The sequence below is a fragment of the Vigna unguiculata genome, chromosome 3, assembly GCF_004118075.2.
Source record: "Vigna unguiculata cultivar IT97K-499-35 chromosome 3, ASM411807v1, whole genome shotgun sequence".
NCBI lineage: Eukaryota > Viridiplantae > Streptophyta > Magnoliopsida > Fabales > Fabaceae > Vigna > Vigna unguiculata.
This window is the reverse complement of record NC_040281.1, coordinates 57004330-57027881: the sequence shown is the minus strand read 5'-3', so window position 1 is coordinate 57027881 and position 23552 is coordinate 57004330. Positions and strand designations below refer to the sequence as shown.

The 23552-nt window shown below is 33.7% G+C and overlaps 1 protein-coding gene across 4 annotated transcripts; it reads right to left on the bottom strand.

Moving 5' to 3' along the window:
• Positions 1–92: 92 nt before the first annotated feature.
• Positions 93–23552, bottom strand: LOC114177569 (protein ENHANCED DISEASE RESISTANCE 2-like). Of its 4 annotated transcripts, none has more exons than XM_028062964.1 (22): positions 23220–23547; positions 22001–22075; positions 21785–21838; positions 20429–20494; positions 20068–20129; positions 19620–19696; positions 18465–18578; positions 17819–17853; positions 14745–14845; positions 14582–14665; positions 13911–13975; positions 13566–13637; positions 13157–13327; positions 11930–12129; positions 11754–11820; positions 8700–8872; positions 8016–8117; positions 7698–7745; positions 2154–2297; positions 1974–2069; positions 933–1034; positions 93–319 (listed from the first exon to the last, which is right to left on the bottom strand). In XM_028062964.1, the coding sequence occupies exons 1-22, from the start codon at positions 23445–23447 to the stop codon at positions 227–229; spliced, it is 2229 nt and encodes a 742-aa protein (XP_027918765.1). In that variant the 5' UTR covers positions 23448–23547; the 3' UTR covers positions 93–226. The 4 variants fall into 4 exon arrangements, with proteins under 4 accessions (XP_027918765.1, XP_027918763.1, XP_027918766.1 ...); XM_028062962.1 differs by having other exon boundaries at positions 14570–14665; positions 23220–23545; XM_028062965.1 differs by lacking the exons at positions 21785–21838; positions 22001–22075 and having other exon boundaries at positions 14570–14665; positions 23220–23548.

Below are 23552 nucleotides of genomic sequence, written 5' to 3'. Positions count from 1 at the left end.
AGTTCTTTGTATCTTTCTTTTTGTTTTTAATGATATTTTAATGTGATGGCAAATGATAGATGTCCTTGAAGTGTCAGTCTAGCTGAGATATCTAGGATCATAATAATGTTTAACATGAGCCTTTTATTGAAAAAAACTCACTCATTTTTTATTTGAATAGCGTGTAAATTAGAGTGACAACAATGGATTATATAATCAACTGATACAACATTCCTGGAAGAACATCTTAATCTTCCAATGGTACAGCAGATTCAAGTTTCAAACGGTTTAATCGGACAGTTCCAAGAATATACTCTGGCAGCTCCGGTTCTTCTTTTGCCTGCAAGTATAGCATCAGTTAATACCTGAACTACTCGAAAATTGGGATGCACGTGTGATGAACATTTTAACTTTCAGAAGTGAATGCACAAACAGTTGATGTAAAAGAATCTAGAGGAGTTATTCCTTTGTCATTCCTAATATAAAGAAACTTGTAGAAATTAAAGAAGATTTTTCCTCAATAGCTTATTTTGGTTGAAAGTGATATGATATTTATGGTATATGTTATTTATACACGCCAGCTATATAGCACAAAATAAAAAAGCAGTATGTCTGAGAGTAGTGACAAAAGAGGAATATACTACAGAAAGAGGAAAAATCCTCTGCAAAACAACCAACCAAATTTTCCTTTAAACAGACAGGAGTATGACACAAAATAGAACTATACACCAAATCTTATCCCATAATAGAAATAAAGACAGACACCCTTTAAATTAAGAGTATCTATCTATCTGCAAACAATTACACCCGAAAAATTGCAGAAACAGCAGTCATATAAATTGAAACTTCAGCACTTTCGCAAAAAATCAAGTCTACTCTAAAAAGGAACAGAAGAAGATGACACCATAAGAAGATTGTCTGCCTGTAAATTTTATTAACAGAAAGGCACAAACCTCTATCAAAATTGCAAGGTCGACAACAAGACTTGTAACATATCCCAGGACAAGGCCTATGACACTTCTGGCCACAGAAGAGGATCCAATGTCCACATCAATCTGTATATTACAGAAAATTAGCACAAGAGTGTGATTTACCAGAAAACATGAAAATGACAGTAGAGTTACCGGAAGACTGAAGCTCAATTCTACAACCAACTAGCATATTATTGCATTCACTTTCAACAGTAACAAATGGGAATCTTCAACAACTAGAAATAAAATTTTAGAATAAACGTTATGCTCCACATAAGCCAGGGCCAAAAGTTGTGGTCATGGGACTTGGAATTTACACAGCAAACCTAAAATTAAGCCTTAGATATTCTTTATTTATATTAAGATGCTATTTCGTTTCACATTTGAATGATTGCATCCAGGGAGCAGTTAGGATACAAAAATCATCTGATCTACAACAAAAACCAAAACTCATCCTCCCCGAGATGTCCTACCGGAAGTTTGGTCATATAAAGCAAGAGCTACGACTTGTTTTGAGTGATAATTTCACCCAGTAATATGTTCCAATTTATCATCACTACACTATTTTTGTTAGCAAGAATTAAAGATCAGAAAATGTCACGAAGTGAGTGGCTAGAAAGTACCCACTAATGTGAATCTGTTCACGTGTGTCTTCTTAATTTAATTGGAGTGGTTTTCTAAGATGGAAACTGGGATAGGGTAAGTAAATGACAGGTGTATGCTGCTTGCATAAACCTCATACAATGTAATGTAGGTATAAAAGTGTACAAGAATTCATCAGCAAACATGAACAAATAATTACCATAGAAAAATGCAATATTCTGAAACAATATTTAATACAAGAGTCAATAGAACAGGTAAAAATACCAGTGATATAGTATACATAGTAATAACGCAGAGATTTTATGTAAATAGTTTTTCAATTACATAAACAAGCTTGACTTCTTAACTTGAGATTCTAGGGCCCAGAACTACTTCAAGATATAAGCTTAAGTCAAACGGGAAAAAATTCTAAGGTATTACCTCCAAAAAATTATCTTGTCTAAAGTATTTACAGGTTACCGCTTTTCCCAAGAGGCAAGCTTTGGTTCCTACAGCTCTCTTGACCATCCAATATCCCTGGGTCAATTCAAAATTATTAGCTGAAAAATGCTATCAATGATCAAACATAGCATATTTAAAAATTCATCGAGGATCACAAACCTCAACTATACTAGGAATAAGCTTGAATCTTGAGTCCCGAAACGCATCACTTCCACCAACAAACTTAGCTAACAAAGAATTTTTATTTATCGGTCTGTCAGCTGCATAATATAGAACCAGACTGTAGTTTGGTTTCGCAGGAACCTGAGTTTGATTACAATTACAAACAAAAAGTAAGTCTTTCAATGAGAAGCAGATCAGTGGCACAAAAAAAGTTTCTCCAGTGTACTTTATCTATATAAACTACAGACAAAGTTTCTTTTGAGCCGTTGATAGATCTATGATTGTGGATTTCAGAGACAGAAGCACATGTCACAGACTATTCATGATTTCAATCAATTAACTTTCCAGCTTTTAGCATCACATTTATGCTTACTAAGTTAAAAGAAGAAAGGCAGTAAAACCTTCCATTTTACTTGTCGGTCAAAGTTGGCAGCCTTGACGCTCTACTAGTGGTAAAGCTACTCAATTCTTCATTCAATGTCAAAAGCAATGATATGCCAGCAGTAGACTTTTCAAACTAGGTATGACCAGAAAGAGAATGACAGTTGAGACAAACTGAAGAATCACTAGGTCAATAATGTTAAAGAGTAGGAAAGGATCAAACACAATTTATCTTAATTTCCTTTGAAACTCTTTTATTAAAATCCAAAAATGAAAATCAATAATAAAGTTGCAACATGACCACTTCCATTAAAGCTCAGAGAGCTTGAAACTTAAACAATTACCCAGACTCGGCACTTAAATAGTTGTTACTGTAAAATGAAGAGTATTATACCAGGCTTCTAATTTGTGGATTTTGTATTAGAAGAGCAGTTATCCAACTGTCTCTTGGGCAGTTAGTTGTTAGAGAAAAGGAGTTAAGTCAGTTAGACAAACTGAGATTAGGTTAAGTCAGTTAGACAAACTGAGATTAGGTTAAGTCAGTTACACAACTAACTACATGCTATTGACATCTCTCACTATGATGACAGTGCTGATCCTATCAATACCTTATTTTAAGCTATGATTATTAAGAAATACAAATCAGATTACTTTTCTTCCTCAAATCACTCTCTTACTTGTTAGGTTAAATTATTCTTTTGGTTCTTCTATTTGTCAAGTAATATCAGTTTGGTCCTCAAGTTATTTTTGTCTCAATTTGGTCCTCATTTTCTTAAAAATGATTCAATTTAGTCCTTATGTTAGTTTGACCAGACGATGTTAAAGTCAACGCCACGTGTCAATTTCTGATTTTTTTAAATTTTTAAAATTTGTTTTTTTATTTTTTACACGTGTCACTTCACGGTTGTGCCACATGTCAAAATGATTCAATTTGGTTCCTATATTTAATTTTAGTTTCAATTTAGTCCCAATTTTTGTAAAAATGAAGCAATATTGTCCCTTCTTAAATTGACACTCAATTTACTTTTTTATAAATCTTATGGTGATATTCTTACTAAAATTAATGTTTTTATTAGATATTTCTAAAAATATTTTAAATTAACTTTAAATTTTATACAAAACATTAAACTTTGATTTTGTTTTAAACTTGAAATTTAGTTTCTAAACTTATGTGTGACAAGTTATTTGATTTTTAATCTTCACTAAGTTTGTATAATATGATACACTTGATGTCTTTATATATGATGACAAAATTGTTAATTGTTGAAATTAAGTTTGGGGTTTAACTTTGTTTAATAATAAAACTAAAAAAAAAAAATCTTGTTTAAAAATATTTCTACAAATATTTAATAAAAGTGTAAATTTTAGTAAGAATATCATCATAAAATTTATACAAAAACTAAATTGAGTGTCAATTTAAGGAGGAACAATATTGTTTCAGTTTTACAAAAAATAGGACAAAATTGAAACTAAAAACAACTATAGGGACCAACTTGAATCATTTTGACACGTGGCACAATTGTGGAGTGACACGTGTAAAAAATAAAAAAAATTAAAATAAATAATAAATAAATAAAAAATTCAAAAAAAACATTAATTGACACGTGACGTTGACTTTAACACCGTTTGATCAAAATTAACGACAATAACCAAATTGAATCACTTTTAAGAAAGTGAGGACCAAATTGAGACAAAAAAAAATTTGAGGACCAAACTGATATTACTTGACAAATAAAAGGATAAAAAAAGTAATTTAACCTACTTTTTAAGAGGGTATCTAGAGGTTGAAAGTCCTCAATGGCTGAACCTACTCCTTCCACTTCACTTCCCTCCTCTTCTGCCCCCGTTACATAGTCACTCAATTTCTGAAAATTAAATGACAATTTTTTATATATGGTTCCACAGTTAGAACCTGCTATCAAAACACATCATTTCTGTTGAGGAGAGAGAACCCCGGAAGGCATATGATGAATTTCATGTGTTTATACTACACCGAAACTATTCAATTTCTAATTGATAATTCAGTTACCATATTTAAGGCTAATAACATATATGTAGAATCAATCTAATTGATCCTATCATCATCAATTACTATATTTATAACACTACCATCAAGTTGGAGCATATATAGGTCACATGCTCCAAACTTGGAACATATGTAGTTAATCTGAGTCCCTTAGTGACAATGAATATTTTGCTAGTTGATCACGCGAATTGTCAAAGTTATTAGCTATTTCCCTTACACATGAATTTCTCTTTCACAAAGTTACAATATACCTCAATAAGCTTTGTCCTTTTATGGAATATTAAATTTGAGGCAATATGTATGGAAGCTTGATTACTACATATAAGAAGAGATAAATGTGTAACTTTTGCAAACTTTAGTTCCTAAAGCAACTATTTGAGCCATATAAGCTCCAAACTAATTGTAGCCATAACTTGAAACTCTGACTCCACACTGGATCTGACTACAACATTTTACCTTCTCCTTTTCCAAGAGACAAGGCTATCTTTGACAATTATACAAAAACCAAAGATGGACCTTCTATCAATGGAATATCTAACATAAGCAAGTCATTGTGTCCCAATGTTTATTTCTGCGAGAGTTGAAGAATTGACTTGCTACACAAATCACTACCAAGATATTTGAACCATATGTGTGAAAGGAGAAGTCTCAAATATAAAGAAGTGTATTGATTTGGTGTTGACATACTCTATTGAGGTTTTGTACATCATTATTGTAAATCGACTTGACCTGTGTCCAAACTGATTCAAATGTTTCACAAGAGCGAAAACTATTTTTTCCTAACTCAACAACTAGTGAATGAATATCTAACATTACAACTTACATGTGAGATCATGACATTTTGTGTGAAGACTTTTTATAAATAGATATGCTAACTGAAGCCCAGATGAGACATAAGAAACACAATTAAGACTACTACCTAGTTTTTCTTTAATAAAGTGTTTGTTTATCTCAATGTTCGATCCTATCATTCTTAATTAGATTGTGAACAATGCTTATAAATGATTTATCATCACAATAAAGGGTTGTAGGCCCTTCACATGTCACTTTAAGATCAGTCAAAATAATTCTCGTTTCAAACACTCCATGTTTATAGCTTAGAATTCAGCCCCCACACTAAACGTTGAAACAACATTTCAACCAATTTCAACCCATGCACTATACTAAGGTGGGTCTCGTATCAGTAACAAATCTTGAGTAATCTACATTACTATACACCTCCCTTTTTAATTTTTCATTCCTCGTGAACAACAATCTCCTTCTTGGACTTGTTTTTAAATATTGAAGGATTTTGTTCACTACCTATATATTTCGCTTCCTTGAGTCATGCATTAACTAACTAACTACACCAACATCAACATGAAAGGTCCCGTGTGGGCTAAGCTAATCAACTTCCCCATAATTTCGCAATATTGGGGCTTATTTGTAGTAGATCTATTTTCATCACACCCAATTCTATGGTTTGTTTTATGGGAACTCCGGTGATCTTGCAATCAATCTTACATGTTTCTTTGAGAAGATAAATAATATAATTTATTTGAGAGATAAAAATGTATTTCTTCTAGTAAGCAACTTATGTCGCAAGGAAATACTATAATTTTCTTAGATCCTTCATCTCGAACTCAATAGCAAGCTTTTTTTCAAGAATTGTTTCTCATGTTGATTATCTCCTACAATAATCATGTCACCCACATAGACCAAGTTTCCCTTCTAAAGAATGCTTAATGAATAGGGTATGGTCACCTTGAATCTGTCGATATCCCATGGACATCATAACATGAGTGAATCTAGTAAACCAAACATGAGGCAACTGCTTGAGTTCATACAAGACTTTCTACTTGCACTCTTTATTCCCTTCTTCAATGTTCTAAAACTAGGAGGATTCTCCATGTAAACTTCTTCCTCTAGATGTCCATGAAAGAAAGCATTTTTTACATCAAATTGTTGCAATTTCCAACCAAAATAAGCTACCAATGAGAAAATTAGTAGTATTCATCTTTGCTACTAGAGCAAATGTCTCCTCATAATCAACATCATAAGTCTAAGTGTGCCCTTTAGCAACCAACTTTACTTTGTAGGATCTTCAGTGCCATCAATTCTATACTTCACATAATAAATCCACCTCCTACATCCTTCTGCCTTGTTATCTTGTGGTTTGGCATGACTTTCCAAATTGTGTGTTTACCATACAAAAGAATTTGACACCGTAAAAACTTCATATTTTTCTTCATGAGAAAAACCCATGTGACATGGATACAATCATCAATATAAACCATTTAGGATCCGACACAACTTAAAAAGCATTAAGCTATATGAGAGAAAAAGATCTTATTGATATTGAATAATTAAAAGAATACATAAGCATCTATATATAAAGAACTCTAGTAATGATTACCAAAGATCCCTAATAGCTTACAACACTGCACTTGTAATGATTACAAAACCTTCTGTAAATTAACAAAATATTTTCTCCTAACTCAATGACTTGCACTTGTAATGATTACAAAACCTTCTTATAAATTAACTAAATATTTTCTCCTAACTCAATGATTGTGAATCCTTTTCTAGTGACTCTTGCCGTGCTGATTATGGTGGTCGTGGTGATCCTAATGGAGGTTGTAGTGGTTACTATTCCAACATTCAATGTCAGGTGTGCCTTAAGTTTGGACATGTTGCATATTACCATTTCAATGAATCATTGAATAATCAAGGACTTAACAATGGTTTATAACTATTCACTCTTACAATTGGGGTTTGGGCATAACTCAACTACAAAAACTAGCTCATGAGATGAGAGTTGTCTAGCATTTATAGACACTAGTTGGTCATATCACAAGTTCGATATCTCCAACACATCTCTCCTTACACTAAGCATTGAACATCGATTGTTTGTAGGAATAAACATTTATGGTGGTCCAATCAATTCTTCGCAATAGGCAACTCAATATCATCTTGTAATTTGAATTCAAATCTATTTCAACTTCAAAAGTAAACTAATAAGGTGAAGGTTTCCTTCTATTATACATAATATTTTAGTTATATATCACTGTGGGATCTGTCAACATTCACACATTTAATAACCTTAATTTTTCACAATTTGTCTTAGTTGAAAGCAAAAGCAATAACATCCATACCTGGAGATTAATGACAAGGATAAATGGAAGCTTTTTCCCGGCTTCTGACTGAAATTCAGAAGGAAAAGATATTAGACAATACAATGGCATATGAAATTGACAATTTCCATATTAAATATATTTTTAGGGAACAAACATGTAATCTTATATATAGACATTGCAAAACCTTGTACATTTAAAAAAATATACTTAAGAAATTTTCAACTTCTTTTTTTCTTAAATGACATGTTCGATGAAAACTGGCCATCTTTCCCCAACCTTACTTTACAATAATCAATACGGATACTAAAAGATAGAATGCTAAAAATTTGACATTACCTGAACCAAACATTTAGGGTGAAGGGCAATTCTATCCACAGATTTATCAACTGTTAACCAATCGACTCCTACAAGTTTGAGAAGAGGATCTCCTCCAACTACCTGCAAGAAAAATTCTGTGTTCATGACATTTTAACCGACCCATAAAATCTAATGTGAGATCAATACCACTATATGGAAAGTATATTTTAGAAGGAATCAGTTAACTGAAGATAATTTTGTTAGGAGTCACTAGATTTTAGGGTAAAGATTGAGAAAAAAAAAAAAAAGGCTTGTGAATTGTGACTTGAGTGGGGGAGTAAGATCTTTCTCTGGTTGAAGAACACTGTTACGGGACTAAGGCTCTGATGACGTGCAACAATAAGTGGATTGGTTGTCGTTTCTTTTCATTACAGAAAAAATAAAGTAACAATACAAGTAATTCATAATTATGTAAAAGTAGATTGAGATCTTTGCTGAAAACTGCAGTCCTAGAATTTACCAAATTTACAAAAAAAATAAGCATAAAGTCACAGTTCAAACCTCCAACATGCCCCAGTTTCAGGGACAGAACTAATTGTTAATTTGAAGGACACTAAAGCGCATGCACACTACTACTGCACAATATCTCATCATCCAAGTTAAAGAAAAGATTTGGTGTTGTACTTCTACTTTATAATTGAATGACTTAAATAGTTTACTAACCTTTGAACTATCTTTAAGATAGTTCTTTCCTCTGATCATAAATCCTTTTCCAGAAGGAGAAGCCCAACAGTTTGTGTCATTGTCATCCTTTCCTTTCCATAAAGAACAATGCAAGTCACTTGGAATTGTGATAGGAGTTACATGAGGATCCAATTCTTCGCTAAGATCAGGAGCTGCATCCAATAATCAAATATATAATATTATAATTCCAGATGAAATTAAGAAGTCATATGTAACTATAACCAATTGCTCACAAGAGAGAATGCTTTATTCATTTTAACATTACCCATTTTCTTCTACTCTTGTAGACTAGATATATAGACTGAGTACATGTATTATCATGAACTAAAACTCCCAAAGCATAAGCCAACATGTGAAAGCAAGAGAATAATTTTATATCTAACAAATTGACATGAATGTTGAAGAAGCAACTAAATTGGCCTATGCTAGATATATCGTGTTAATTAGGGAAACATAGCGTTTATTGTTTATTAGGGAAAATAGTCATTGTTTGAAATTGGTAGATATTTTTGATAGTATTTATTACAATATCTTCTATTTACCTTATTGAAACAACTCCCACCTTTTTAATTCATGGTGAGGTTCCTTAACATTTTTTATTCTAACTTCATGTTATCTTATTAATTGTATGCCATCTTCGGTTTTAAATAACAAAATTCCTCATTCTACTTTATTTCCTCATAAACCTCTCCATTATGTGAGCCTCCTGTTGTGCACAGTCCACCGTCAGATTCCCTTCCTCCACCACCTCTTCAGGTTTATAGTCGAAGACATCGTCCTCAACAACCACCAAGTGACTCACTTCAAGTGCTAACTATTCTGTCTCCTCTGGATCCGACAAATGAGTCTGGCCTTCCAATTGCCCTTCTAAAGGTTCTACTCATAATCCTTCTCCACATTAAATTGCTTTGATTTACCATAAATTATCTTCACCTTTTTATACCTACCTCTCGTCTATCTCTTATGTGTCCATTCCTAAATTTGTTAAAGTTAAGCCTTAGCCCATCCAGGTTGGCGTCAGGCCATGCTAGATGAACTAAGTGCTCTTTAGAATAGTTGAACTTGGGAGCTCATCCCATTACCGTACGGAAAATCTAATGTTGGTTGCAAGTAGGTTTTTGCTATCAAAGTTGGTTCTGATGATACTATTGATCATCTCAAAGCTCAACTACACAAATTTTTGGATTGGATTATGATAATACTATTTTTAGCCATGGCTGCTCTTCAACAATGCTCTCTTTTTCAACTGGATGTCAAAAATGCTTTCCTCAATGGAGATTTGCACAAATAAATTTATATGGAGCAACCTCTCGGATTTGTTGCTCAGGAGGAGTCTTCTGGATTGGTATGTCGTCTTTGCAAATCTTTATATGGCCTAAAACAGTCACCTAGGGCCTAGATTGGAAAGTTTAGTAGCATTGTTCAATAATTTGGTATGACTCGAAGTGAGGCAGATCATTATGTCTTTTACTGTCACTCAAGTGTTGGATGTGTCTATTTGATAGTATATGTTGATGACATTTTTCTTACATGCAGTGACCACCATGGCATCTCCCAGATAAAACAACACCTCTGCCACCATTTTCAAACCATGGCAAACTTCGATATTTCTTACGTATTGAGGTAACACAATCCAACAATAGTATTACTATATCTCAAAGGAAGTATGCATTGGATATTTTGGAGGAAACTGAGTTGATGAATTCAAAACCTGTTGACACACCCATGGATCCTAATACCAAACTCCTACCAAATTAGGGGGAGCCTATGTCAGATTCCGAGCAATATAGAACGTTAGTTAGGAAATTGAATTATCTTACAGTTACTCGTCTTGACATTTCTTTTCCAATCAGTGTGGTAAGCCAATTTCTTAAGTCCTCATGTGAAGATCATTGGAACGCAGTCATTCGTATATTAAAGTACATTAAAAGATCTCTTGAAAAAGGGTTGTTATATGGTTCCAATAACCATACAAGAGTGGTTTGTTATTCAGATGCTGATTGGACAAGGTCTCTTTCTGATAGAAGGTCTACATCCGAATATTGTATCATCATTGGTGGTAACTTGATCTCTTCGAAAAGCACGAAACAAAGTGATTCTCCTCTTTTATTGGTCCATTGGGCCTTACATGTTGAAGCGATGGGGCTATCCTACACATGGAAATTGCTATCTCCAAGAGATGGACTATATGAACTTTGGATTAGATGTGACTACTGATCATTCAAGCTTTTCATAATATTAATTTGATTCCATGGCAAATTAGATATTTAGCTTAATTGTACGGAGAACAATATACATATGCTTCTACATTTTACCTATATCTATATGGGGAGGATAACCAGTTTATTGATAAGCTTGTTGCTTATGGTACTGGATCTCGGGGTTTCATTTGGTGATATAATGTTCTTGGATTTCTAAATCTAGAGTCTTTTAGAGATAGGTTTTCTCTACCTTGCTTAGGTTTTGATTTGGTCCCCCAACTTCTTTTGTATTGCTTTTCTTTTTTTTCAATGATATTCTAGGGTGCTGCAAATGATTGATGTTATTTGTGGTGTCAAGATAGTTGGGATGACAAACAACAAAGTGATGCTACCTTTTTTAGTTCGATAAATTGAAAAAATAATTTCTTTTAAATTTAATGGTTAATGGGTGCTGATAGATTTTTCTCAACCTGTCAAAAGGGGAAAAATTTTGCACTCCAAGAGGGTGTACTCCTTCCATTAAAAAACTGACATGGCTGGTATGTTTTTACTATTTTAAGTTTTTTGAGATAAAAACAGAAACATGTTTAGTTAAGAATAATTACTACCATAGGAGTGAGTACTGTAGGAGTACATAAAATTTATTCTACTCAAGGTATTTTTTAGTTCATTCCCAGTGTTTTGAGGAGTGATCAAAGTTCATGTTGTATAAGGAAATGTTCATTGGAATGATTGGATAGTCTAAATAAGTAGAGCATGGTAAGTAGAAAATGTTATTATAGTTTCTCTTCCTTTTCCCCTACCAAATAACAAATAACAAAGAAAAGCTTACCAGCAGTTCGCTTTAAAGCTAATGTTGTGATTGCCCATGAAATATTCTTTAGCTTGACTCTTGGCTCCTGACAATTTGGGAAACGTAATTAAACAATAGAACTTAACAAAACTCAAATGACACATATTTCTACTGTAGACTACTTTTATAGCTGATAGGTGTAAAATAAGGAAAACCTGCATAACAAGTTTTTGATCATCATCACTTTCTTCATCTGATGTTGACGAATCAGCAGTAATTGCATCATAAAACTCATCCTGCATTTCATCCTCACATTCAGCACTAGAAATAGAAGCATCAGAGATTTTGGAATGAACAACTGTGGTGGCATTTTCATGGTGGAGTGCAGGATTGGCAGCAATGTATTCCTTCAGACCTGACCCATTATTTAGAAACATATATATTAAATGCCTCCAGAATGGTATTCACATGCAATTTGCATGAGAAAAAAAAAAAGCCACACCAACAATGAATCATGAGAAACTTCCTTATTTTGTTTTGAAATATAATATATTACTTTATAGAAGCAACAGAATTACTTTTGTAAATATAGCTATTTGGGTTTAGAGCAAATAATAATGCTAATTCCATAGTTTGTTGTTTCTACTTTGTTTGGTTGTTTGAAGGAGGAAAATTTGTTACAGGTGGAAACTTTGCTGTTCAGGACAGTACCAGAATAATTAGTTGAAATTAATTGTTTGTCAGTATTCAAACTCATGAGGTCAACAGTATCTTCCTGTTAGTTAATGATTTAGTTTACAAACATTTGATAATTAATAAATTTGTGGAGTTCAATCTAATCTAATAGCTTTGTCACATGACAAATAATTTATGGACTCCAGCCTGAATGGTTTCAAAGGTCATAGCGGTCATAGCTTCCGTGTTGAACAGTACGCTTGCATGCTGAAATTTAGATAAAATAGAGCTTTCACTTTCTTCCTCTCTGGTGTGATTCCAAATTCTTAAGGTATTACCAAAATGGGATCAGATCTCAACTAATCAGATTCATTCCTAACCAGAAATTAATATCCCAACCCGGTATTTTCTTCTCGCTGAATCTCATCCTACACTATCAAAAAGGAAGCTTTTCCTCCATCCCTCCCATACTTTTTCTTGTCCTGATTCTGCCAAATACCCCCTAATCAAAAGAAAGAAATAACGTCGGAAACTGGTCATTTCTGTCAGAATAATGTCTTCTGTATCATGTTACAATTAGCAGGCCAGCTTTTCTCACTGCTCAAGATAGAATTCAGAACCACATCAAAAGAAACCTATTTAAACTACCAAGATGACTACAAGCAAGAGCTTACATAACAAAATTTTGAAAATCTCAACTCAAGTGCCAGTCATTCTAGAAATTCAGAGAAATATATAAGATAAAAACAATGGTGCAAATACTTTACCTGCCACTTGGAACAATAATGCATGAGGAATACTCCTCTGAAATTTTGAGCTCTGGTGATTCTTCCATCGACACCAGGATGAAGTGTTTATCTCTAAAGTGTGCGTCACTAAACATCTTGGACTATTTGATGGCACAGATGTGTTCAAATTTCTAATCTCCCATGAAGATGCTGCAGACCAAATGCAACACATAAGATGATAAAACTAGTCAATGCTGAAAAATACGTCAGTGGTCATATTTTCTTTCTTTTGATCAGTTGCTAGAGTCTAAAATTAAAGTAAGAGAAATGATTCCCATCATATAGAAATCAATATACCCTCCAGTGAGAAATTAATGTGGATACCACTAAATACTACCAAGCACCACTTATCAATTCCAAGGATTTAATGCAAAAGATTCTCTCTTACGATTAACTTTTGCACGTCGATATCCATGTATTGGGGGCTTTTTCTTGTGTATAGCTGGACATTGCAAGATAGCTGCAAGAATTAAATATATAAAATATTTCAGCATGTATTTTTCCGAGTATGTTTAAAAAATACAACATGGTGATCATCTAAATCAAGGTCAGGAAAACTGCCATAACATGTATTGGGAGCACAATTTTCATTGGATTAGTAGTATGTATACGCTTTATCTTCAGCAATTAAATGAAATGCACAATACTACTATGATAGCCATGAAAGTAAATTAACTAATTCTTGACGGTTACAAAAGGTCCAAACAAGAAATCACTACAATCATATTCTTACTATATGTTCCATCTTGTCCACGAAACCATTGTCTAGAGAAGACAAAATCCTGCTTTGAGTGCCACCTGGATTAAAAGTTAATTCAGTGAACATTATAAATGTAAATAATGATTAAGTAAGAATAATTTTAATAAAACTTGCTTTTCTATTCATTGATGAAAAATAAAAATTATAACGCCATTGGGGAGAAGAGAGAGAGATGACATGAAACTGTAGATAATTGATAACTAAAATTTCGTCACTAACAACTATATAATGGGCTGACACACACCCAAAAAGTTAGCTAGTCCTATAATAGAAGAATTAGCAGAATGAAAGCCCAAGACAATAGGAAAACCAAATTAGCTAGGCTCACAAATCTTTAATATTTAAAAAATCAACACAAATGATAAATCTCTATCATTGAAAAATTCACACAAATTAGATAGCACATGTCTATGAAGAATTTAGCAGAATAAAAACCAAAGTCAACAGGGAAATCTATTAGCTAAGCATAGAAATCTTCACCATGGAAAAAAATCCACACAAATGAGAAATCTTTGTTACTGAAAAAATTCACACAATAATGAAATTTACAGCACAGAGCATATATTACAGTAATCCAATCCCTACAATGCTATAACTTTTCAAATTTGAAAATATTAACATCAATAGATTACCGAGATAGATACTTAGAATCATATGTCCCATAAACAACATCGTAGTGCCCATCGTAAGAATCTACAAGTTCCAAGTCACATATCAACGTATCCCACCTGCAAAAATAAACATAAATGAGACTAATTTCCTCAATATGTTATCAAGACAGTTAAGCACCTTTTATAGGAAACTTACTCGTATCTTTTCTGTTGGTCAGTGCTCAAAATAACTTCAAAAACAGTATCTGCAGTTGCATCAATAACACCAACAGACTTCGCAAGGACAGTCTTACCATTCTACAAAGCACCAAAAATGCCAAATCAGAAATAAGAGTTATTTATCTGTCCTGTCATAGTGAACCAAAGCACCAATCTCAATTGCTGTAAATGTAACATAAAATAGGACAGAAGCTACACAAGGAGCATATGACAAGATTTTACATATTAACAAAACTAGTGAATCCGTCAACAAGATGATTCATTAGCATAAAAAGAAAAAGTTTTGGGTTAGAAAGATGTATCAAGGTGTTTATTGACAGAACTTTCTTATTGATGTTAGCCATTTAGGTCATATAATGGACAGCATTGCAGATAAACCAACCTTCTGAAAATATAATGGCATTACTCATACAGGTGCGAGCAGATACTAGTATACCACTACTCAGAACCTCTCAATGTAAGACACAAATTCATAATAGGAAGAACACATGCAAACTATTCCAGAAGCAAAGCAAATGGAGTCTCAAAATAAATAAATAAATAACACTTTTTGCCTTAAGCAATATCCATATATTCCTTTTTTATTCATAAGGTCTATTTGATTTTGTAAAATGAGTCAATAAAGTTGTTCCTGACAACTAGTAATCAATGTTGAAACTATAAGCAACGGATGCAGGTACACACATACACTCATGCACTAATGTATTAAATAAGTCTAGGATACAGTAGCTTCAATTTATCCCTAGCCTTTTTTGCTGTGCTGCTAGCTCTGCACTGTATTTTCAGTTAGTCATTAGTTTCTATAGAGATTTTCAAGTCTCTGATAACACAACAGTAACAAATAGTAATTGATTCTGTTTTATCAGTTACCCTTCCTTTCCTATATATATTTGCTTTCCTTTGTATAGATTAAGTGACTATTCTTTAAATTGACAATAATCAGATATATATTACATGGTAATCAGAGTTGATACCGTGGCCTCTGAAAATTCTTCTTTTGCCCACAACTCTGACACCTCCATGTTACTTCCTCTTACCACCCTCACACTTTCAACATGTCGATCTCTCTCAAGCTTACAACTGAAAATTTCTTGATCTGGCCACAAGTGCTTGCCACAATCAAAGGACTGCAACTTTTCAAGTTCTTGGACGGTCAAGAAACTCCACCAAAATACCTCAATCCTGATGACACTCTTCACATTATTAATCCTGGTTATCTCTAATATGAGCAACAAAATCAACTCTTGGTTGTTTGACTTCTTGCGTCTATGGAAACATCTGTTCTCACCACTGCATCTCAAATCTGGAATAAGCAGCATATTTATCACGCATCCCACTCAAGAGCCAAGGTAAAATCCTTAAAGATTCAACTTCGTACACCTAAAAAGGACAGAACTGATGCCACCTATCTTCTTGATATCAAGAAGATTGTTGATACCCTGGCAGCCATTGAATTGAAGCCATTCTTTCTGGCCTCTCGGAGACTACGGAAGTTTTGTTATTTCCATCCTCACACACCTTGACCCTTATACCATTGAAGAAATAGAGGCCTTACTTTTGTCCCAAGAAGAAAGTTTGGAGAAATACAAAATCATTGACTATGCTGTCATCAACATAACAGTTATCTCTGGTCCTAATAACTCCTACATAAACAAAAGTTCTCAATACTCCCTAAGGAACAACAGATCCACCAACCACAATAATTCTTCTTTCAAGAGAATCAACGATCAACAACACAAAGAACTTTACAAGAAACTCTTGGTAACAACAAAAATCACAGTGTCAAATTTGCAACAAGTTTGGTCAAACTGCCACAACTTGTTGGCAAAGGTTTGAACATGACTTTCAACCTTCCATCTCTGTTAACCAATCTCAGTTTTGTTCATCAGAAATTCAAGATGATACTCCTTCAATTCTTCTGCTCTAAGTAATCCTTTGTGGTACCCAGATAGTGGTGCCACACATGACTCAAATAATTTTACGACCCAGAATTCCTACACTGGAAATGAAAAGGTCAAACTAGGTAATGGGATGGGTATGCCTATCTCTCACATTGGCTCTACTGTTTTTCACATCCCCCACACACAAATATTTTTTCTTTAGAAAATATTTGGCATGTTCCTCATATTTCCAAGAATTTAATTAGTGTTTCTAGATTTGTCCAAGATAATCAAGTATATTTTGAATTTCACTCTAATGCCTGTTAAAACTCAGGACACAAACCAGATCATCCTTAAAGGCTTCCTTAAACACGGCTTATATGTTTTTTGCCCCGTTCGCTCTTCTTCTATTATCAATGTTAATCATACTTCTATAAATTTTGTAGTTTTTTTGTGGCATTCTCGTCTTGGTCATGCTTCTTATCAAACTGTTCAAAGAATTTTAAAGCATAACAATATTCATGCTGTCAACACTAAAGCTTTTTCCACTGTTTTCTGTGACGTGTTCAAGCCAAAATGCATCAGCTTCCTTTATCTGAATCTGATACGTCCTTTAGAAATGATTTACACTGACATATGGGGACCTGCTCCTATGCCTACCTCTAATGGTGCCAAATATTACATAACCTTTTTAGATGCTTACTTTAAATTTGTGTGGATTTATCTTCTTCATTCCAAATCTCAAGTTTCTAGTATATTCAATCTCTTTAAAACCTTTGCAAAAAATCAAACAAATCACAAATTAAAGGCCATTCAAACTAATAATGCTAAGGGTTTTTTACATAACAGTATTGATCTTCTCTATCTTATAGTCTCAATTATATGTGTGTGTATCAGAACCTTGTGATGTCATTCACTCTCTTTTCTTTCTCATCTAAACTCCATCAAGTGACTTATGCTGCTAAGCTTTGAAGGAAAATATCAACAAAGAAACAAGTGTTGGATAATAAATTAATCACCAATGAGACAAGTGTTATACTATTACAACTCATGTTAGAATAACATAATGAATGAAAAGCTAACTAATTTTCAAGAAATAAATTAATAATCAGTATTGCCCAAGTCCTCCCCTGCCCAAAGAAGTGAATTGTATAAGGATAGATTCAGAAACCTTGTGATCAGAAACATCCTCAAAAATTCTAATACCTGAAATCACAAACAAAAGAAACATCTAGATATATAAGGATAGATTTAACTAAAACTTTTTCTAATGAAGCCGATATAAATAAGTATTACAAGTGGAAAAAACCATAAGTGAAAGCATATTTGTTTGTATGAAGAGTTTGACAATCAAATCATTCAAACAAAGAGTAACGTGTACAACATTACTCAAGTTGTTTTACCCCAAATAAACCAATGATTTTTTCCTTTTGTAGAGTTACTTTTACAATTCTTTCACTTTTCCCTACTAAATGAAATATTCCTATATGGCAACAGACTGCAAGACCGAGGGTTATACCCTCCAAAGCGATGCAAAATGATTTGATTACCACAATCTGATCCCCATTCCACCCTCTATTCAAACTCAGAAGTAGATGTTATCATTAAAGAAGGGCTTTTAGTTACATTTTTAACCACGAGTTACTCAATAGCGTGTGTTTAGTGTGGTTCTGGATCAAATATTAACTCAAGAAATCACAAAAAGGTGGAAGTGTATTAGGCTACTGAGCATAAGCTTATTGGTTATTAGGCTACTGAAAGAAAACAAGACAGCATTGCAATAGGCTACAAAATAATGCAAAACAGAAGAAAAGTACCAGCCAAAGTAAAAATGCATTTCCATTGATGTGCTTCAACTGCATCGCCTCCATCACCTTCAAACCCGTCTGTTCTAGACAACTTTGATGATTGTCGTAACAATTTTTCAGGGCCTTTTAAAAAGAAAACAGTAAATTAGCTAGTAATATAAAGAGAGAAACATACAAGATATAGAATGCTAATGTATTATGTAGCAACCCCTCCATAATTATAGAAATTAGAAAAGAAACACGGGATTCCTTGCAAAAATAATGTCATCACTGATTTAGAATCATACTTACTGTCACCCCCCACAATATTCAATGCAAATCAATACTGTCAAATTTTACTGCTTTTGAAATAGGAATAATATGGAGTGCTTTATGTCAATGGGATTAACTAAATCCGTGATTTATTTCTTCTTTATTAATTCCTCTATAGTTTCTCTACAATATTTACTTGAACAGATATGCACAACTTTCTACTCAAAAGTTTCTTTCTGTTTTAAAAATGGTTTACAGGATACTTTTGTCATTTTTTTATCCTCTTCAAGCAGCTATTCAGTTAGAAAAGGTGATTTGTGCTAGGATCTCTCCAATCTATCTTCTCAGATTTCAGCTTCATCGTCCTTTATTGGTGATTTTAATGTTGTGCCTGGGAGGGAGTCATTATAGAGGTAAAAGTTATCCTTCTCTTTTGGCTTGCATGGAGTTCCAGGATTAGGTTGATCAGAATTCTCTAATTAACTTGCCTTCATCTGACAGTCAGTTTACTTGGACCAATGGCCACTTTGAGGATTCTAGATCTGGTAAGAGGTTGGATACGGATGTTTGTAATACTTATTGAATAATTTTTTGATCTTCAGTCTCATGAAGAAAGTAAATCACAAATTTTAACTTGCGTAAAGGGATAAAGGGAGACCAAGAAGGACATTGGAAGAAATTTTTGAAATGGATCTCGTAAAGAATAATTTTCTTAACATTTTGGTTCCATGTAGCTAATCTCACCTAGTGAGAGAGATAAGGCTATTGTTGTTCTGAAATATGAAAGATGCCCTATTGTACTCCCCAAGAAGCATAATAGGTAGAATATGTCATCCAATAAAATCAATTAAGCATGTTAATGCCTCAAAAGCACTCCACGATGAATATAATGATTGAATTTTTTTTTGGTACCTTGGCCAATTCTTATGAGCTTCCTCAAACCATGGGCATATCGCCTCACTCTAGGTCGATGTCCTTCAAGATTGATCCTTCCATGACATAAAGAGCAATTATATGTTAATTTGTGTAAAATTATCTAATAGAAGGAAAGTATCTAAGACAGAACATAACACTTAACTACACTCACATAAACTGTGCAGGTCTTTCATTAAGCATAACTCTCATATATATAACATAAACAGTAATACCTAACTCTAAGCAGTATTTCTTGAAAGTATTTAGAAAAATAATGGAAAAAAAAAGAAGAGCACATATGATTTCAAGAACCAAAAGCATTGAATCCCCTGCCATTATGTATGATATAACACAATTAGTCAGAGTGGCCAACAAGACAATTAAAATAATGATGTTATTCTACGAGACTTAAATGTACAAATGCATTTCAAAAGGGGGAACATACTCGTTCTCCATGTTGTTCAGTTTGTCTCTAGCACTAATTCCTTTTGACAGCTCAAGCTCAGCCTACAAAGGGCATATATCCAGTAAATTAAAATTTATCACAAATTATGGAAAGTGACATAAAACTTTCACATCCCAATTATTTCAGATAGCAAACAATAACTCCCGTCTTCTTTACATTAAAGGGAAACATGTTCGAAATTTTACAGAAAAAAAAAAAAGAAACTTCATATCGAAGTCTCCTGCCCCAGAAATAAACTTTCAATCTCAATCAGACTTTGGTTTTAACAATACTTACTCAAACCAATCACAAAACGCAATGCTCAAGTTCTAAACACAAACCTCCCGTTATTGTTTCATACCTGTTGCTTAGCCTGATCAAATGCTTCCATCCATCCCCTGGCCTCCCCAGCTGTAGCGCAAGCAATCTTGAAGAAAATGAACATGCAAAAGAAACTTATATTATACTACAAAAAGACAGAAAAAAGTATAACACCCATGCCATGAGGGAGCTCATTACTGCAATACATACATAAATTTGCATTCCAGTGCAATTGTTGAATCAAAAAAACTCTTAGAAAGTGGATTTAGATTTATAAAGTGAAGTTTACAACTACTTACATATTATAATTTGATCCTATCTCTATAAGATGTGGGAGCCCCACACACGATAACTTAACATCTTGCATGTGGGACTATATATATATATTAGAGTGACCTATTAATAGGTGAGACGATAGGTTTATGTGATGGAAGTCTAATTCTAAGAACTTGATTAAGCATTTTGATGACACTACCCACAACAAGTGTGGTAACACATGCTTACGACAAAATTAAGGGAAAAGTCCGAATAGGGGACTCCAGTTAAAAACATTTATTATGAAAGAAAAATGAAAACTTGAAGAACTACTTTTATCATGGGGTTCATGCTCTGTTGAATTCCACATCATTAAATTGCATGCGGGGGATTTGGCACTTTATTTTTTGGTAAGATCACAAGGTGTGGAACCAATCCTCTCCCACTCAGGTGTTGGCTTGGCCTGAACCACAATTTGCTTCAAGTGAGTTCAGAACCCTGTACTCTAGGCAAAAAAGTTACTGCAAGCAAAAGTTTGTTAATACGGAGCTCAGGTTGAGAACTGAGTCACGATTCATGGTCTTAGGATCTTGCAATCTTTTTTGCGTGTACAATGAAGGCTATGAGATTATGAACTACAACGGTATGCAAACTACCCAACCTCCTACCACTAGGTGGATCCTGGTGGGTTTCTTGCAATTATTGCTTGTTCAGGCATTAATGAATTACTACACTAACATGATACCTGAAAAGTGTAACGAGAGGAAAAAATTTACATCAATCTTGGTTAGAAAAAATGAAAAAACGTATTACACACATTGCGCTTCCGCTTAGAAAGGTGTGTTCTGTTTTACTGTTTTTCTTTTCAAAAAAAAAAAAACTTGAAAGCAACAAAAATTATGTTTTGTAATTTGATATAGAAACATATGATGTGCAGCGTTTACAATCTACAGAAGATGGAAGTTTGTCCTTCTTTTTTATACTCAGCAGAGTATTATAATAAGTTACAAGATCAATCATGAATTCTTCCTAAGCTGTTATACATGTTAAAAATCTTGCATCGCATGCACACAGATGTACTTATCAATCACTACCAATCATCACCAATTATTTGAATAAGCAATTCAAAAACAGAACTTACATCTCCTTTTTTGGTCTCATCTAATCGATTGTAAAACCGTAAAACATAAAGATCCTGGGGAAGAAAACAAAAAACATTTAGCTCCCATCAGATTTCGAACGTAACAAGCCATGCATGTACACTCAAATCTTGAGATTTTTATACGTCAAAGGGAGAATATTCCATTAAAATTAATGCATGATCAGTTTAATTTCATAACTACAAGTAGTATTTTACCCCATTGTTGACCTTTCGACGACCTAGCTCCTCCACCATTAGCGTGGGTCCAACAACTCCCCGCCTAATTGGTTTCTGCAACGAGGAAACTTTTATCTTTAACAAATTTATTGTTGAAAAAACAGAGATAAAAGTTCCTCATCAGAACGAGAGAAAGAGAGAGAAAGGGATAAAAGCCAAGGTGAAAGATGATTGAAACGGCGATATTACCCACATTTAAAAAACAAATAGTAAATAAAATTATTAAAAAACTATTGAAACAAACTAGTATGTACGCTCAATGAAATATGACTATTAATGAACCAAAATAAATATTTTCTTTTATACACAAAAATGTAAGGAATGGCAACGACCCTGCTTAGCCTTTAGTATTTCATTTTGCCAGTTGAGTCTTCCTTCTCTCTATTGAGCCTTCTTAAAATTGTCATTTATCTGTTTTACTTGTAATGTTGAAGAGTACTAGTTCTAATCATGATTTCGGTTTAGGTTATATCTAGATTAGTGGCAGACATTGGAATGAAATAGATCAGAGATTGCTTTCCATGGTTTGAAAAAATGAAAATGGACTACAACTTTTTAATTCGAACAGTATCTTTATTTTATACATATATTCTTAAAAAAACTGATGATTAGGTGAAAATTTGAAAGATAAAACAGTCATTTTATAATCTAAAAAAATTGGAGAACGAAAATAATGGAACGTCTTCCGCTTCCATTCCATCCCTCTCCATTCCACGGACCTAAGATAGAGCAATGCTACAAAACAAACGACACTAAAAGGCATTCGATGAAAATCGAGCAAATTCGACATGAAATTATCTCTAGTGGTAATAATAAGCCAAACACAGCATCCATTAACCTGCGATCCCTATTTCCAATTACTATCGAGTTTCAGGAAACCGAACGTAGCATAGCGCAATCCACAATCACATATCACGGCGGTAAATAAAATATGTATTTGAATCAACATTCGTACTTAATTAATATCTCCATTCCACAATCTAAACTATAAATTAATCCATCAAACTACAAAACTCCTGATTCTTCATCCTAAAACGACTCTCAATTTGAAATCATCAGCAGCAACATTACTCGTATCGAGCTTCAATAAACTGATTCCTATTTCCAGTGTACTCGAAAGAAAAAAGAGAGCAAATAGAGTACTTCGTTTTGATCGAAAAAGTTAAAGAAGGTTTGAAGAAAAGGAGAGGAATCATACGATGCCAGGGTTCTCGTGAGGATCACGCTTGTACATGGCGACATACTTTCCCCTAATGAAGAGGAACCGGAGATGACAGTACTCGTGGCCAATGGAATTGACTCCCAAGTGATAAACCCAACCAGAGTACTCAAATATCCCTCCTCCTCCTCCTCCGCTGTCATCGCTCCGCTCCGAACCTCCGCTCCCGGACTTGTTCAGCTCCGAAGCTGTTGCTACAGCGTCCATCTCACGCTGCTGCACCACACACGTGATCTCCCTCGGTATCTCGGATTCTTCTCACTTGTTTCGTTATCGTTATTACGTGCCTTAATGTCTCCAGTTAAGAGATTA